Below are 16,908 nucleotides of genomic sequence, written 5' to 3'. Positions count from 1 at the left end.
AGAGCATCGGTAACACGATTTGCTAGATGAGCAACATTCCGTCTGCCACGTCACTGCGGGGGAATGAATATGGTGGGCGACTGAATGGAATCATTGGAACACGGAGAATGGTCCATGATGCACGTCTCGAGCACGTTGTTGCGGTATGGATGCAAGGGAATCAGGCTGATTTATTAACCCACCGCCGTTGGGCAGCGCCGAATCTAATTGCAGCCATATTCCCCTACTATTTTTTTATAATTACTCCCCTCCTCTTGTATCTGGTGCTGTCGTTTACTCTCTTCTCATATCTCCAACTACCGCTCCCCTCTTCACGTATCCGTTACCATTTGCATGGGCTGCATGCATGTACAGAACCTTCACATTTGTCGTCAAGCCTAATTTCAATAGTAGGCTCCTGAGGAGAGTGATTCAGCAGTCCCCAATTGCCTGACATACCCGACATTGCCGCAAGCCGTACGTTGGCCCATTGTATATCAATCATCTGCCGCATCTTAGTTGCGTCTTCACGCGACATGCTGAGGGTGAAAATTTGCCCAGACTGGAGACGGCAGGAGCTGTGTTTTTGCACTCGAGTGATGATATCGTTGTCTCGCTCCTTAATCTTGAGCATTTTCTCGATTGTATCATGGTCTGGCTGAGCATAATCTCGTGGATGGACGCCATTGTTCCTTGGCATCCAATGGAATTGCAACTTAACGAGGTAACTACCGGTATATTTACGCTTAGCATCAAGCCCAGCGGATGAAGTAGGACAGATGCCAGTGCATTTAAGACCAAAGAAACATTTGCTCCACCAATCCCGAAGAGTCGGATGGAGGCAAAGCATATTCCAGGCTTTATCAGAGCAACCAACCCCCGAATCAAGAAGCCCCGTCACCTGAGGACGAGCCTCCTTCCCCATAAGACAAGTTAAGTGGAATAAATGATTGCGATAATGGGCAAGGCTCGCCTTGCTTGCGTTGATTTCGAATGGCACAATATGGCAAACGTCGGGGAAAGCCGCTCCAGTGAGGATACAGGCTCCGCCATCTCGAGCGGCACACTTGGCTCGTTCGATTGCATTTTGGCCAATGTTCATCGTGCCGGTAGCAAGCAAGGTAAATTTATTATTGGGAGTTGGAGATAGGGTGCCTCCATTGACAAAGATGTCATTTGGCATTATATGTCGAGTCACTAGGACACATGATCAGTCTCTAAGCAGCCACCAGCCTATAAGACGAGCATCAGAATCAGAATCAGACGTGATGGATAAAGATGAATCTACTACACACAGGCAGATGTACTAGGTAGATGTAGGTGGAATACTTCGTAATAGTACTTACTAAGGCAAACATAAGCCCCCAGTTTATAATAAGGCAGGTAAAGAACCATCGGTGCTTCTCTGATGTCACGCAGGTGATCCACCGATATCAATAGAAGATACACCAACTGTAAAGCCGTAAGCTGGAAGCGCCCTTCGTCGCTACGTTGAAGCTTGCAGGCTGAGTCGTCATAAATTTTCCGAATATCGATGATCAGTTTTAGTCGCACCTCGATTTCCTCCGAGGAGAGGATTGGCTCAGGATTTGCAGAGATCGGCCGGGTATCCATATACCAAAGGAGCACTTGTTTTTCTTCAGGACTCCTCTCTTTGGGATAGAGGAATTGGTTTATGGCCGTACGAATCTTTGCGTCCAACGTTGCTATACTCAACTTTGCGGTAGTAGAAGGAGAGAGTAAGGGCGTAGAAGGGGCGGTTAAAGGCGTAGAAGTGAAGGGTGAGCCCGTGGGAAGGGGGCTGATTGGAGGATCCATCGTGTCAACTGTACATAGGTAAGATACTCACTCTGCTTTTGTGAAGAATAAAAGAATAAGAGAGTAAAAGAGTAAAAGAGTAAAAAAAAAAAAGTCAAGGTTTTTATCCAGGAAGCTTGGAGACGTTATATACAGGTATTCGAATTCTGCCTCGTATGGACCATGACGCCAAAGGGGAGCCATGAAAAGGTTATTGAAAAAAGTAAATTAGAGCTAATTGCTCAAACTGCCATTAGCGATAGTATATGCGCCTGTGATTTGAGAACATAGATGGCGACTATCTGAGTTTTGATAGGCGGAGCTACATGTACCCAAGAGTGTGGGTTAACTACAGGTAGGTAGAGTTTATGTTTTACTCATTCCGATGGCACACAAAGTTAGTTGCAAAAGTCTCATTCAATTCTGCATCATGGGCACACCGATTCCTACAAATACCCTTCATACCTACCCATATTTTACACAACAGGGCCGAGTTACGCTCGAGACCTCGACCTATTGTATAGGTATATCTTTTGTACCTGGGGAAGCAGAAGATCTACGAAGTGACGCTTCCGCTTATTTCCTCATGCTCAAGTTATAATCTTCGAGATCTCTCCGATTCCATTCACCCAGCTTACGTCTGTTCAAATCCGTATACAAATTCGAGACCTTCTGCTGGTATCTCCCAATCGTCATTGGCCTAAATCCGCTTCGCATCCAGTAGTACGATCCAGCTGGGATGATGCTGGCACCAAAGCAACACTCGGCCGCTCCGACATGATGATTTCTCCAGAGAAGGTAGCTCTTATACCTTGAGATGACGAAAAGGAAATTACTTGTCAGCTGGAGTGGAGAGCTGGGAGTTTGGAGGATTTGGGGCCAGACTTACAGTAACCCCAAAGGGAATACAGCTGCGAAAGAAAACCTCGCTACAGGGACAACAACATTGTTGAAGATGATGTTTTTCAGCGGCTCTCTTCTCTTGAGGAAGTCGAGAGTTTCTTGCATAGCCAGCAGATCGCGATGAAGACCGTCGGAAGAGATTTTCAGGTCCCAGTGAGGCTCCGTCACGTTTGCAGCATTTGGGTACGCTTCTCTCGCGATTAGGCCTACATTCATTCTAATATCAGCATCTCCTTGAGTCGAAAATTCTTGGACATGTATACTTCTGTACGGGTCCACAGGGTTCTCTTCAATCGAGTCGTCAACCTCGGAAATTCGCCCTTCATCATACGCCAATTGTTTGCAGTCTAGATATTTATTCAGATACCTATCCGCGCGGCGACGATGGATTTCGAAATCCTCCCACAATTCACGTTCGATTTCATCGTCAGTTTGACATTGGGATATGATGGCCTGTAGCCGAGGAGATGTATAGAAATCTCGGGAAACAAGGGCAGTGGTCACGTTGGGAGGTGTTTGGTTCCGCTCTGCAAAAAGCCTGAGGTCATCGTCGAACACTGACATTCTGAATTCCCGACTTTAGGAATGTCGTCGAAAAAGAGATTATGTAAATCAATGGTCACGTCGACCGAGAAGACAAGTGGAAGAGATGTGCGGTAGTTGAATAGAGTCTTTCAGTATTGAAGCCGACCCCTCGAGCCAGCCTTGCCAGCCTAACCCCGAGAGAAACCTGTCATATTCTATATTCTGCCAATGAGAAGGGTTATATATCACAAATGGGTGGGCTAGACGACCAACATTCTAACCGCCACGTCACTGCGGGGATAATTGTGGTGCATGTCCGAGTGAAGTAATTGGAGGATGAGGATGGCCGTTGATGCACGTCTGGGGCATAATCTTGCGATATGATTGCACAACAGTTAGGCTGATTCAGTCGCTCCGTTGGGCAGCGCTGGATCTGACGACAGTATTGTGTGCTTTTGCCTATATGCACAAGTAATTGATGGTTACGATAGATTGGTGCGTTCGTGGATGCTCCTCTACTCTGATATCACGCGTGGGAAGTGCCTCCCGAAGAACCAAGAACGTCACCAATCCCTCTTGATCATCTCAACGCTTTCTCTATTATATGACTGTCCTTGTATCACCGAGGAGAGTCTATTAATCTAGAAAATAATTCATTTTGTCAAAAAAGACTGTGGCACCATGGCAGAACTTGTTGTCCATCTTCAAGTATGGCACTATAGCACAGCCGAAGGTCGAAGCCCCGATGCCAACAGAGAGTTTGGTGCCCTCTTTCAATCCATCCAAGATTGGACTGTGATTGATGGAGAGATTGCCGCGGCCACAGAGCTCAATTTGAGGGATACATATGTCCCAGTCGAGGTAAGTGACAGCCCTATGTACTGCCGAGCTTCATAACCCCGTATTCTGCGACAACAGAGTAGCTCATCTGATATGCACATGTAGGTGAAGTTTCGCTACGAGAGATTGGAGTACGACGATCCAGAGCAATATCCAATAGCCGCCGTCCGGAAGCTGTTCTTCAGAACTGCGCCACAATTCATCTACCAGTTCTTCATTGCGAAAAGAAGCACTCCCCACAACATGAACATATTCCCAGTTGATGTCGAGGAGAAGGAGAAATCGCTATACACACACGTTTATGTTCTAAACCCACTCCAAATACCAATCAACACCTTTAAGATGCCCGACACAGTGGCAACAGATGGCGTGCAGGACTGGTGAGGGTCACTTTCCCCAAGACTAGAATTATCTTCTGACTAGGCATATTCTGTTAGGTTCCAAACTGTTGCCAATGACAACACCGTCTGCGACGTTCCGGGTATCTTGGCTGCCACTGTTAGCCTCTATCTCATGTACCAGAGCAACATCATGCAAGGGAGGGATAATAGTCAGATTAGTAGCCAAATAGGGGCAAAGTATTGCCAAGTTTTCAATGAGGTCCTGCCAGAGAGCTTTGTCCAGCTGCGAGCAATGTTACAACAGGTAGGTTCCTCGACGAGCAGTCTCATCGTTTTGACTTGGGCATCCAATGCAGAGCTGTGTTTTCTAACATCAAGTCTGGCTCTGTGACAAAGTTCATCCAAAGCAACAATCACGCCTCGGAGCCTGAAGCTCCAATCATTGATTTGGACATGGCACTGCGTAACGCCGGTGATCCCTTGAGGGAATACGCGCGCCTAGCCAACGGCATGCATGACAAGTTAATGCAACTAGAGAAACAGGAAAGTAAGTCTTCCCTTTGAGTCTCTCCATCCGATGCGAGTTTCGGGCACTCACCTCACAACCAGCGGCCATCTCCAACCAAGACCTATACGAACTCGTCCAGATTTCCTCCGCCGCGGCGCTTCAGTTCTCCAAGCTGAAGCAAGCTGTACGTCCCGTGATCAAGTTTCTCGAGGAAGATTACAACACTGCGGTCAGTGGCTCCAAAAAGAAGGTGGCAGGCATAGGCGCGCTCGGAGCTGGCGTCACCGCCGTGGCAGTTGTTGCAGCCTTATGCTGGTGGAATCCTGTCGGATGGGCTGCGGCTCTCGGTGCATGTGGAATCGGAGGATTGGGTGCAGGAGGAGCCGGAGGTGCCGCAGGAGTTGCAGTAGGAGGTGTTGCAGGATATAAGAAGCATCGCAGCTTCGATTCGAAAGGCAACGAAGCCTGCCTCAAGGTGGAAAGGGTCAAAGAGTGTAAGTTTTCTTTCCTCTCAACGCTATGTATGCTATGCTTTCCTATCCATGCAATGGCAACCTACGAGTTGGCAACACTTTGTCTCCTAACCACTTGTGCGTACAGTTAGCATCAACGTAAAGGAGCTGGACGACTGTGCCGACCAGGCTCGAAAAGCCATTGCGATAATATTCTGTGACCAGGTTATGCAGAAAGACCTGAATGTCTCTTTACCGGAGCATGAAAGGAGGAGTATTCTCGACACGCTCGCCGTTGATATGGACGCCGTTTCTAGTTCTGCTTACACCAAGGGGGTTATTCGCGATCGGATAAGTGAGTTCCGTAAGCAAAACGAAAAACTGTGCGAAAGCATCAAGATGGTATGCCAAGATGCCAACGTTGAATCCGCTATCAAAGAAAAACGTATCTAAGTATAATTAGTAGGGGTTGAGGTTGTATGATCGTGGTCGGGGATATACTATTAGCATACAACTGAGCTATTCACATGCGTTGTATCTCAAAGCACTCTTATCACAATCTCATAAATGAGTCTTGCTATACACACAGAGGGAACACGACATCTTTCTTATCTAACATCAATATACACAATCTCATTGATAAAAAGCACCACAAAACACCAAAGTAAACAATTAGAATCCCCCATTCCAGGGTACTCTCCCCAAAGCAGTAAAAACCAGCGAGCCAAACCCACCTTCCCCCCCGCTGACAATCCCTCACCCCCCGATTGGCCGCACGAATCTCGGAATCCCTTCGGATCTCTTGATACCCTCCACCGTTGACGTCAGAGACAAACTTCGCCCGGCATCTTGAATCTCACCAGACCCATCTTCAGCTTCCTATCCCGAAACGAAAACAAAGCACATGTTTAAAGCTAAACAACCCAAATAGTCAAGACGAGCGAGCTAATCCCAATTCAAAACGCGCTGCTATAGAACCATCTTTAGCTTCGAAATCACACCATGAGCTTTCTTTTCCCCTTTGTAAATAAATACGCCAAAAAAAACCACCTCTCATTGACCTTGTCTCCCCCTTTTCTACTGAGGTTATGGCCGCGATAGTCAATCGCATTGCTACCAGCGCCGTGCAGCTTCGAAGCCAGAGACTCGTCCGATTTGAGAGGTGCCATCGTCTGTTTGTAGCTCAATCTCAATCTCAGTCTCAATCAAGACCCCGCCCGTCCCTCTCAACATCACGATCCTCTCACCCATATAGACCCTTTCACTCACCATCACCCTCATCATCCTCCAATAACACATCCAAGTCCAACACCATGAGCGTCCCCCAAGCCGTCCAAAACCCCCTCACGAAAGCCGCCACCTTCCTCGTCCTCACCATCAACTCGTCCTCCCCCTCCTCCCTCCAAACCGTCCGCTCCGCCCTCGCCAGCGTCCAAGACCTCTCCAAAAACGTCTCCCTGCGCGACCTCAACTCCCAGTTCTCCTGCGCCGTCGGCATCGGCTCCGACGCCTGGGACGCCCTCACCGCCGACATCCCCGGCCTCCCCCGCCCCAGGGAGCTCCACCCCTTCCGCCAGATCGCCGGCGCCCGGCACACCGCCGTGGCCACCCCCGGCGACCTGCTCTTCCACATCCGCTCCGACCGCCGCGACGTCTGCTTCGAGTTTGAGCGCCAGCTGCTGCTCAAGCTCGGCGACGCCGCCACCGTCGTCGACGACACCCAGGGCTTCCGCTACTTCGACGCCCGCGACCTGCTGGGCTTCGTCGACGGCACCGCCAACCCCGTCGGCCCCTCCGTGCCGGACGCCGTGCTCATCGCCGACGAGGACGCCGACTGCGCTGGCGGCAGCTACGTCGTCGTACAAAAGTACGTCCACGACATGGCCGGCTGGACCGGCCTCTCCACGGAAGCCCAGGAGGCCATCATCGGCCGCACCAAGATGGACAACATGGAGCTCGACGACCAGCCCGACGGCCACCAGCAAGCCCACAAGACCCTGGCCACCATCGAGGACGACGACGGCAACGAGCACAGCATCCTCCGCGACAACATGCCCTTTGGCTCCCCCGGCGCCGGCGTCTTCGGCACCTACTTCATCGGCTACTCGCGCCGCCTGTGGGTGATTGAGAAGATGCTGGAGCGCATGTTCATCGGCGACCCTCCCGGGAAGCACGATCGCATCCTCGACTTCTCCAAGGCTCTGACAGGAACCACCTTTTATACGCCGCCGGCCTGGGTCTTGGACCGCCTCGGATCGGACTGAGGTGCTCTGTTAAATCTGATGCTGTATAGTAGCGAGTTGGTAACAACAAGACGTTAGATGGCATGCGCTTCAAAGTACGTGCATATGTATATACTTACATCCGCTGTATACGTCATGTAAATCAAAGCGACTCTACTCAGAGGTGGCTCTACGCTGTACATTCAGACACGTCTTGTCGGTCCAGTCTCGGCATCTTTCGGGGACGCCGCTTCTCACAAGCAATTGGCATCACAGCTTGCATAGAAAGTGATGCGGTGTTCCTCTGCAACAAGACCAATAAGGGCAGACAAAAAAAGGGGGAAAGAAGAAGAAAAAAGAGAAAATCGGTGGTATAACATTGCTTCATACCAGTCTATTCAGTCCTTGCCGCGATTAACAAACAAACCCTTCTCCTTGCCCTAGTTCGTGATTTCGTAACTGCTATCTCGTAGTGAGCTGGGATTTGCCTGCGCCTTTCGCCCCAATGCTATGCCCAAATCCATCATCACGGTCTTACAGAACCTGCTCACCCATGTGCTTCTATATGTGCCTGTTTGTTTCAGACAACGGCGGTTTCCTGATTAGTCCGTCCGAGGGAGGAAAACCCGACATAGGGAGGAAGGCGTATGATGAGACCGGCAGTAAAATAAAGAAAACAGAAGAAAAAAAAGAAGAAGAAACAATGCCAATAAAGGAAAAGGAAAAAAAAAACGAAACAGTATAGAACAGTAAACATCAGCCTGGACCCCATAAACTCCACACTTGCCTTCTCTATCGAAATCAAGCAAGTTTGTTAAAACCACACCCTTCTTTCGGAAGCAGTACACACGCCTCATATAGCGTTTGCATCATCCGGCTCACCGATTTGCTGAACTCCAAGGTCCGGCTGGCAATCCACCGGATCTGATGAAATACAAGAACCCTCCCAGTCTAGAATGTGGTCAGTAACGGGGTGCAACTGGTGGGTAGCAGGCAGCATACCGGAACCATCATCCTCTACCTCTTCATCAACAACAAACCTCCTCAAGGAACCGACCACTTCTGTGTTGATGACATTAGCATACAGCGGACTATGAATCATCCTTCGTAAGTAGTGCAAGGGTATGTCCGTACCGCTTTGGAGAATTCTGAAATCGGCACCGTTGTCGTCGCTTCCCGGTGTGTCACTGAAATAGGCACCGCATTTAGTAATGACTCGCACCACAGCGCTCGCAGTGTCCCGTCCAATGATTATACGACGCCTTATATGTGTATCGCGGAGATATAGCAGAGACGATATCCCCAACCTTTGAATAACATCTCTTACGCCCTCCCGATCATCGTGCATTGTCGTATCTTCTCCAGAGACATCGGGCGCCAAGCTGAAGAGCTCTGCATCCAGGAAGCGCTCGGTATTGTACCTCAGCTCGCCATCTGGGAATACAAGAAGATGGGGTACCCAATCTGGCAAAGTTTCGAGACTATTGGCGGCCGTGGTTTCAGCCATTGAGCCGTCTTTCCTCTTCAAATTAAGCGATGCCTGAAAGTGCTCTAGAAACGCCATGCCCTCGCTGCTATGTAGGCTCTGCGCCTGAGCAGCAATGTGCCGTGTGAGAGTCTGCCCGTGGCTAGCAGACAGAGTGTGTTCCAGGTAAGCGCTGGCGCCTCGCAGGAATGGATCCAACGCCTCCGTCGTCGTGTCCCCTTGAATCTTCCTCCGTAGCGTGTTGAATACCCTGAGATCCATTTGAGTAGACACCGCCGTCAAGCGGCCCAAGATGTTGTGGGTAGCCTCACGCGCTTGATCAATGGCGAGGAGCTTTTCGACGAAAATGCTCGACATCTGACGTTCGGGGTGGTCGTGAATGAGGTGAACTTCATCCGAGGTCCAGGGAAACGGTGGCTCGCGGAAGGCCAATCGCTCTTCTGGTGCATCGACGATATACTGCGCGCCTAGCGTAGGCTCAAGCTGCGATAAAAGGTAGCTAATGAGCTTTAGGATCGATGCATACGACGGTGGTCGGTTAGCAGGTCGCCGGTAGATGCTGTGCAGCATCTTTGCGTAGTTGGGCGGCAGATCCATGGACGCATCTGCTGCGATGATACGCAACAACTTGACCAGAAAGTCATTCCCCAACATGTACGCTACCTCCCGTGGCCCGAGCGTGGCAAACTGGAGCATCATTCCAAAGACTTCATCCCAAGAGCGGATATGGAACTGAAAATATCGCCAAAGACGGTCGAACGAGGCCATCACCTCTTCTAATACGTATGACTTTGGAGGAGACTCTCCGTGGCCTGAAGAGCTGGACGCAGACTCGCTCCCATCATCATCCTGCACCATGGCCGGTCGATCGTAAATATGCGGTGTCTCGGTGGCGATTTTACCCAATACGATAGCCATTGTAGAACCAGTAAAGGCACGAACGTCGGCGTCTGGATTTCGCTGCACTAAGCCCCTAAAGGCCTCGTGATGTACATGGAAGTAATTGAAAAACGAAAAGGCGCAGGCTCCGCAATCGACTACAGCTGAGCGGATCATGGCCGCGAATGAATCAAAACTCGGTGTGCCTTCGACTCGAGTAATCAGTTGGTCAAAGTGGCCAAGAGCCATCTCCATTGCTAGGGTTTTTAATGCGTGAGGCTGTGTGGTTGTTGGGCCGTGGTCTGAGCTTTGAGGTTGAGGTTGAAGCTGATCTGGGCTGGGAGACGATGCATAATCGAGGATTTTTGCCTGCCTGAAACAATGTTGCACAAATTCTACATGGCTGGGGTCATACAGGCAGTGTTGCTTGAGCAACAGCGTATTGTCATCGAGAATATGTTGCCTCAAGGGGGTGTCGGTGTCAACGTGCAGGGGAGTTATGGCCTCCTGTATAGGCGGCGCGGTTTGCTGCTCTGCCAGAAGGGATGAAGAGCGTTGGTAGAACAGCATGTAGGCGCTGTAGGTCTTGTCAAAGCTCAGGCCGCCGGAATCAGGGCCCGTTTGCTGACCTGCGCTACCCCCAAAGGCGTTGGCCGCCATTTGACGCGGATCCCATGGCGTTACGACGTCGTCGTTGAATTCTACCCAGCTGGGACGGTCCACCGTCGATGTCCGCTCTCGGATGTAGGAGTAGTAATGCCCTGATTCTGCCGTGCCCGCGTGAATAAGGATGCCCACTAGTTCAAATATGTCCTCCTGCTGATCCGTATCCGCTGGGTTACTGAGGTGGTCGATTGTATATGGCCTCATATCGATTGTCGAAGGGAACGAGAAGTAGTCATTGACTTTACTTCGTTGCTGCGTACGAAGATTAAAGTCGAACCGTTTAAGGTGAAAAATCAAGTTATCTGGTACTTCTTTCAAGCATGCCCTGTAAAGAACGAACGTTCAATTAGTAAATTGCAAAATCAAGTTACTTCTTTTCATCTTCTTCGTCAAGACTAACCTTTTCACAGCATCGACATGCCGATCGCAAGAGGAGCACTTGTACTTGTTATCTAAAGGATCGCCCTTTGTTAGCCAAAGCATCCTAACCAAAGCAGCATATGATATGGGTGCGGTTCACTTACCGCCTTCCAAGACCTCTCCACGGACATAAGCCTGCAGGCTTTCCTGCAGCGTGCTCTTCCCATGTATATCACACTGTATTGCAGAAAATGGTTCGAGCCGTTCAGATACATGCTCACACTCTTGAGACTTGACTTGCTGGACAAGCTGCCCGCCGTAGATTGACCGCAGCGCTTTCTTCTCGTCATCTGTCATCTGCTGGTTTTCCAACCGGTCGAAAAGCAAGCTGTAAAACTCTTCCACGTCCATTTGGTTGTGAATGTCAATTAAAACGTCATCATACGTTTTAATAGAGCCAACCAATAGAGCAGGGTCGATACAGCGGCGGTAACTATCTTGCAAAAAGCCAAACAGCTTTTGCGAATGAAATAGCAGCTGCTGAGAATCGGGGTCCTCAATTTTGAATTCGAGTATGAAACGACGGAACGTAGTGTTCATGAAGAGCTGAGTGAGTAATGAATTCAAATAGCATGTGTTTGAGAGATTTCGCAAGCCCACATAGCCGTGTGTTCGAATGGCCTTATTGCGGTCGAACTGGTATGATAGTTCGTAGATATAGGGATCACTAGCATCTTCCTCATCTAAATAGTATGGGACAAGATCATTGAGGCATTGTAGTAACGAGCCGAACTTGGCCTTGTTCTCCTTGATCAATAAGAAAATTGCTTCATACAGCTTTGCTCGCGTGTCGGTTCTCAGCAGCACCCTTTGTACAGGTTGTGCTGGATGAACTCGGCGCTGTGGGAAGAGGTGCGTGTGAAATAGGCTCTCGGCAAGATCATCTGGCAATGCCGCGGAAGCAGGTAGCGTGCCATCTATTTGCAGACATCTGAGAAGAAGATTCAACAGACCGTCTGCCACAATATCCTGCGACTCTGGTCGATCGAGCCGTTCCTTCGAGGTGTGGCTGAGCAGCAGCTCACAGACCTGTCCAGCGAAGATTGGGGTATTGACCTCGCAAGGTATGGCCTGAGAAACTTTGAAAAAGAGGTAATCAAGCCCATCAAAGAACTCCTGGCATTGGTGATGAGAACCGACTGCTTCTAAGAGAAGGCTTGAAGCAACCAGCCAAAAGTATTGCATCAGGGGAGACGGCGGCCTAGCATCTTCTGGGAAGGCAATCATAGCAGCTTCTTCCATTTCCACTGCCTTTCTTATCATATGGACAACATGCCTCCTTACCCCTGGGCGGGAGTCAAAAAGGATCAGCCTGTGGAGGAGACTCTTGAACGAAGGGAGATTCACAATACCGTCCATAAAGACGCTGCGTGTCAGGCACAGGTGTAATATGGACGAGAGCGTGGTCTCGATTAAAGCCAACGAGGACTCCCCTTCCCCACTATTCACTGCGTCGGCCAGGATGTCGACAAGGCGACTTGGATCAGGATACGTAACTTCGTAATCGGTAGGCGATGTTGCCAGCGCCCGTGCACTTCGTAAGAGCTGCGCAAAAGTATGCATGAAAGCTCCCATGATCTCAATCTGCAACGCAGGAGTTATTTGATCCAAAAGGCTCTCATCAGATATTGCCTGTGCGATCAAGGAGGAAGACGTTCTTAGAACCTCTTTGTACGAGACTCGGGAGGATCCACGATCCTTGTTCCCTCCAGCTTCGTCGCCACTAGATTCCGCCAAGCGAACCGACTCAATGTACTTATAAAACGCTTGAACGGCATATAGACATTTGTAAGGCTGGCCCGAGGGGAAAAGATCTGTGTACACGGTTGTTGGGCTCTCAAACAAGTCGATGATGTGACGGTCGGTGGGGAGCTTGATTAGGAGGCTGTACATTTCCTTTGCGATCTTATCTTCCAAACCTAAGTGGCTCCAGAGCTCCGGAAAGTGAGACATGAACTGAATCTCTAGTGGAGATGCAGAAGATGGGACTTGAGTCGAGCTTGAAAAGTCATTTTCTTCACGTTTTACTAATATCACGGCTTCCTCAACATGTAGCCTCTCTAGAGATGTACGCATTTGCTTCGTCAGAGGGAGGAACTGCCGCCCTTGGTAAAAGGCACGATAATTGTCGAAGCCGGTCTCGAACTTCAAGTTGGATAACAAATCAGCTGCCGTGTTCAGCTTTCCGATGCGCAGTGGTTTTATTTCTGTTGCCTGGTCACCGTCAAAAGACTGGTACATGAGTGCTGTGAGCTCTCCTTCCACTTGGCATGGCGTCTCGTAAAAAATTGATCGGAAATCGGGAGCGCACATGGCGGGTTTCGTATAGTGAAACTCCAAAAGGACCCGGAGAATCTGCAAAGTTCTGGTGAAGATACGCTCCTGCTCTTGCACCTCCTCTTCAGTTGCGACAATCACCATTGGCTCATCTTCACCGCTCGAGGTTCCGTCGCTCGACGCTTTAATTTTCCTTGCAGAGTCATTCAACTGGTTCAGGCAGCGATTGACAAACGCTGATTGAACGCGACGGGCACGATTAAAGGGATATGCCGTAATGACTGGACTTTTAATGTAGACAGCAACGGCCAAAGTACCAATTCCCTCGTCCGCATTCGCCGCATGGTCGGTGCCCATGACAAATCTCCAGAGTTGTTCAATGCCGTTTTCCTCTAGAAACGTATCGTCGTCGAGATCGGAGTCGACATCAACATTATTAACTGCCGCGAAGACCATTTTCTTGACACAGAGGAGCATTCCTCGGCCGAAACAGGAACAAGGGAGTTTGGGCAGATATTGAGAAAAACAGAGCTGCAGAAACGGATTTTTGGATACCTTCACAGGGCCAATCTCTATGAAGATATCCCAGCCTGAATTTCGATCTTCATCGCAAAGACAAGCCGGCCCGACGAGCAAATCCCACAGCTTCCCACCCAACTCTTTGGAAATTGCGTCGGGTCGGAGGCGAATGAGATTGGCGATGAATTCTTTTCGTGGCAGGTTAAAGCGTCCGCAGAGCACTGAAGGAAGACCGACAGTCCGCGCCAGCTTAACAGCGTGCTCCAACTCTTCCACGAGCAATCGTACAAGATCATGCTCTTGAATGAGAACGTTCATCTCGTCAGCCATATTTGGGCGAATAGCCATCGATAAACAGCATAAGCTGCCCAGCGTGGTGGGCGACTTGGCCGCAATATCCTTGATACAGCTAGAGTATAATTCTTGACGCCCTTGGCTGTCTGGACCGAACTGCAAAAGGACCCTGAACCTATCCATAAGCGATGTATGCGCTTCTAGGGTGAGCGATGGAGAGGTGGGTGAATATAAAAACGCCCGTCTTAGCAATCTCAAACAGATATCATACGGAAGAAAGCCGAGCGTTATTCCTTCCGCTCTGCATCGCGCTACCAGTTCCTGGTGTAGGGTCTCCCAGACGGCTTTGATTGCCTGGCTGAATTCTATGGGCGGAAGAGCTTGAAGCTTCTCAAAGATGGAGATGAGTGCAGGATAGTCGAGAAGATTTGCGATTGAGTTTGTCATCTTGGCAACGGCTTTCGACACGCGGGGATCCTGACTTTCCGTAATTCCCTGCCACAAACGATCGAGATGCCACTTCTCGTACATTTTAGTAACAACCAAGTATCCAATGATGTTGGAGCTCTCAGTGATGAGTTCCGGATGGCATGTTGGGCCGAGAATGTAATCTACCAGATTTGTTTGGAGAAGGAGACGGCCCAGATGGTTGGTGTAACGGCGGTTCGGAACTGCACTTTGAATGCCATGTCGTTTCCAAGCAGTGACGAGGTCAGAACACATGGTACTAACGGAATTGACCCGTACTTGCATCTGGCCAGATCGAATCAGCTTCTCGAGGATTCCTACTTTCCAGCCCCATACAATGGCATCAACGACCAGCGGTCCTTCTAGATCCGTATACTCTGCCTTGTAATCATTGAGCATCGTGATGTTGCCCTCGTCATCACAAAGCAGACAAAGTTTGAGCAAGTCCGCCAATGCGAGGATTTGCGCAGAAACACCGTCACTGCTCAAAGTCCCCACATGCTTTTCAATGAGTGCGAGTAACAGTGACGAAAAATCTCCCCAAATGCTGTAGACATGAATCAGATCTGCCTTGGCAACATCCTCATCGGGTGTGCCTGGGCGTGCAGAACGAAAAGACTCATTCAGACAGTCTGTGAGAAATTGGATTATGGGCGTGAGAATATTGGCCAGTCTCGGGAATGTCTCTACGATTTCGATGAGGCGAGTTGCAAAGACGCAAAGAGACTCGATGACCCCCCTAGTAAAGTCATGCAGTTGTTCTAGTTGTTCTGTGAAATATGCAACTAAATTTGGTCTGCCCAATGAAGGAGCATTAGGCGATCCAAAGTCACTTCCGGGTCCGAGGTTGTTGCGGTGCGTCAACTGATGGAACTGTCGAAGATAGTCTAGAGAAATCAATGGCGGGGCCCCGGAGCTAGACTCGACAGCACCGGTTTGCCAGTCGCGGGCAGTATGGAAATCGACGATTACAAACCGCGCCGTGAGCGCAACGAAAGAGCGGGACAGCGTCAATGCTGATCTCTGTAGGATTGGCAGCCTTGGAGGAGCCGAAGGGGATAGGCTGGGTAATGTCAGCTGGCTGGCCTTGAGTATTCGTACTCTAACGACTTACTTTTTGTTTATAATAAGAGCGCAGAGGCCCAGGAATGATTGCCAAAAGGCTCTGTTGTTGTTAGCCGACTCACAGATGATTTCCGGGTCTCTGGCCTTTGCAAACTCGACAAATAGGTCTAACCACACCCGGAGCTGCTCGCAGATGCCCATTTCTTGTTCTATGGGTAGCTCTACACAATCATTAGCTTCTCGAAGCTGGATATCACGATATTGGTAAAGACGACTGACGTTCAGATAGGAATTGACGTAGACGGTTCACAGTCTCTGGTAGAGTATCTGAATCATGGTAAGGAAACTGCATGGTAGGGTCTGCAGGAAGAGGAGGATTCCCAGCATCGAGGGGGCTGAATGTGTCGGCGGCAAGTTCGATGCCCGCCTGGTCTGGCATCTCATGATCGCCAGGGAACAGCTCTTCAATAGGCGGGCTGAGAGAGGCGCGCCAGCCTGTGGGCGGAGTTCGTGGACCGCCGTCGGCATTTGCGGCTACGTCAGGCTCAGCTTCCTCGACGCTCTTCTTGGCCTTGTCCTCTTCTGGAGTGGCTTCTCGGAGTGTTGATGGAGAGATGTAGCGCACGGCGGCAGTGGGGGAATATCGCATACGGGTAGGAGATGCTGTGGACGCCCTAGACGGCGGGTTTCTAAGATTAATAGTGACTCGGCTCGACGTCGGGGGGTCGGGAGGAATGGTCGGGGAGTCGACATTCTGAGGCGGGGTGCGAGGCTGTTTGGATTCCTGGCTGAGCTGGACGGTGCCATCGAGGGAAGGTATGGTGTTGACGGTGGTGTAGAATGGGCTCGAGCCCGAGTCGGACAGGTAGACGCCTGTTTCGACCGACGCCGACGGCGAGCCCGAGCCCGAGGCAGACGTGCGCCGGCGCTTGCGGGAAGAGACGTCGCTGTCGTCAAAGGGATTCAAGCGGGTCGAGCTTGGCTCAGGAGAGGCCTTGGGCCCCGGGAACTCGGACGTCGCTGGAGCCAAACCCATCTGGCCGGTGTGCGGGATCGAGGCAGCACGAAGCCTGGAGGTCCAAAGACGTCACGGCGACGCGAGGGCCGTCTGGGCGGCAGCTACAGAAAATTAACATGTGTGAGAGGATGAGTGCGGCGAGATTGAGATAGGCATGAGCATCGGGATGATTGTGACTGTGACTGTGACTGTGACTGTGACGATGACAGGGCTGAGAGAGGCTGCGGCTATGCACCGTGGATGTGGATG

General features: G+C 50.3%; 5 protein-coding genes across 5 annotated transcripts; 2 read left to right on the top strand and 3 right to left on the bottom strand.

The window, feature by feature from the left end:
- Positions 1–273: 273 nt before the first annotated feature.
- Triagg1_9314 (uncharacterized protein) lies at positions 274–1,797 on the bottom strand (the record flags this gene model as incomplete). The annotated part of the gene is made up of 3 exons (XM_062904258.1): positions 274–377; positions 439–1,176; positions 1,326–1,797. 3 exons carry the CDS (start codon positions 1,795–1,797, stop codon positions 274–276), a joined length of 1,314 nt encoding a protein of 437 aa, XP_062751759.1.
- Positions 1,798–2,661: 864 nt separating this feature from the next.
- On the bottom strand, positions 2,662–3,243 carry Triagg1_9313 (uncharacterized protein; the record flags this gene model as incomplete). The annotated part of the gene is made up of 1 exon (XM_062904257.1): positions 2,662–3,243. The coding sequence occupies one exon, from the start codon at positions 3,241–3,243 to the stop codon at positions 2,662–2,664; it is 582 nt and encodes a 193-aa protein (XP_062751758.1).
- A 642-nt stretch (positions 3,244–3,885) lies between these two features.
- Triagg1_9312 (uncharacterized protein) lies at positions 3,886–5,798 on the top strand (the record flags this gene model as incomplete). Its single annotated transcript, XM_062904256.1, has 6 exons — positions 3,886–4,065; positions 4,150–4,424; positions 4,482–4,689; positions 4,764–4,932; positions 4,995–5,387; positions 5,494–5,798. 6 exons carry the CDS (start codon positions 3,886–3,888, stop codon positions 5,796–5,798), a joined length of 1,530 nt encoding a protein of 509 aa, XP_062751757.1.
- An 860-nt stretch (positions 5,799–6,658) lies between these two features.
- On the top strand, positions 6,659–7,609 carry Triagg1_9311 (uncharacterized protein; the record flags this gene model as incomplete). The annotated part of the gene is made up of 1 exon (XM_062904255.1): positions 6,659–7,609. The coding sequence occupies one exon, from the start codon at positions 6,659–6,661 to the stop codon at positions 7,607–7,609; it is 951 nt and encodes a 316-aa protein (XP_062751756.1).
- Positions 7,610–8,420: 811 nt separating this feature from the next.
- On the bottom strand, positions 8,421–16,677 carry Triagg1_9310 (uncharacterized protein; the record flags this gene model as incomplete). The annotated part of the gene is made up of 7 exons (XM_062904254.1): positions 8,421–8,518; positions 8,570–8,629; positions 8,702–10,923; positions 10,999–11,050; positions 11,123–15,639; positions 15,691–15,862; positions 15,921–16,677. The coding sequence occupies 7 exons, from the start codon at positions 16,675–16,677 to the stop codon at positions 8,421–8,423; spliced, it is 7,878 nt and encodes a 2,625-aa protein (XP_062751755.1).
- Positions 16,678–16,908: the final 231 nt, after the last annotated feature.

This window comes from Trichoderma aggressivum (genome assembly GCF_033847375.1).
Source record: "Trichoderma aggressivum f. europaeum strain CBS 100526 chromosome Unknown scaffold_051, whole genome shotgun sequence".
NCBI classification, from domain to species: domain Eukaryota; kingdom Fungi; phylum Ascomycota; class Sordariomycetes; order Hypocreales; family Hypocreaceae; genus Trichoderma; species Trichoderma aggressivum.
This window is presented reverse-complemented; position numbering and strand designations above follow the sequence as displayed.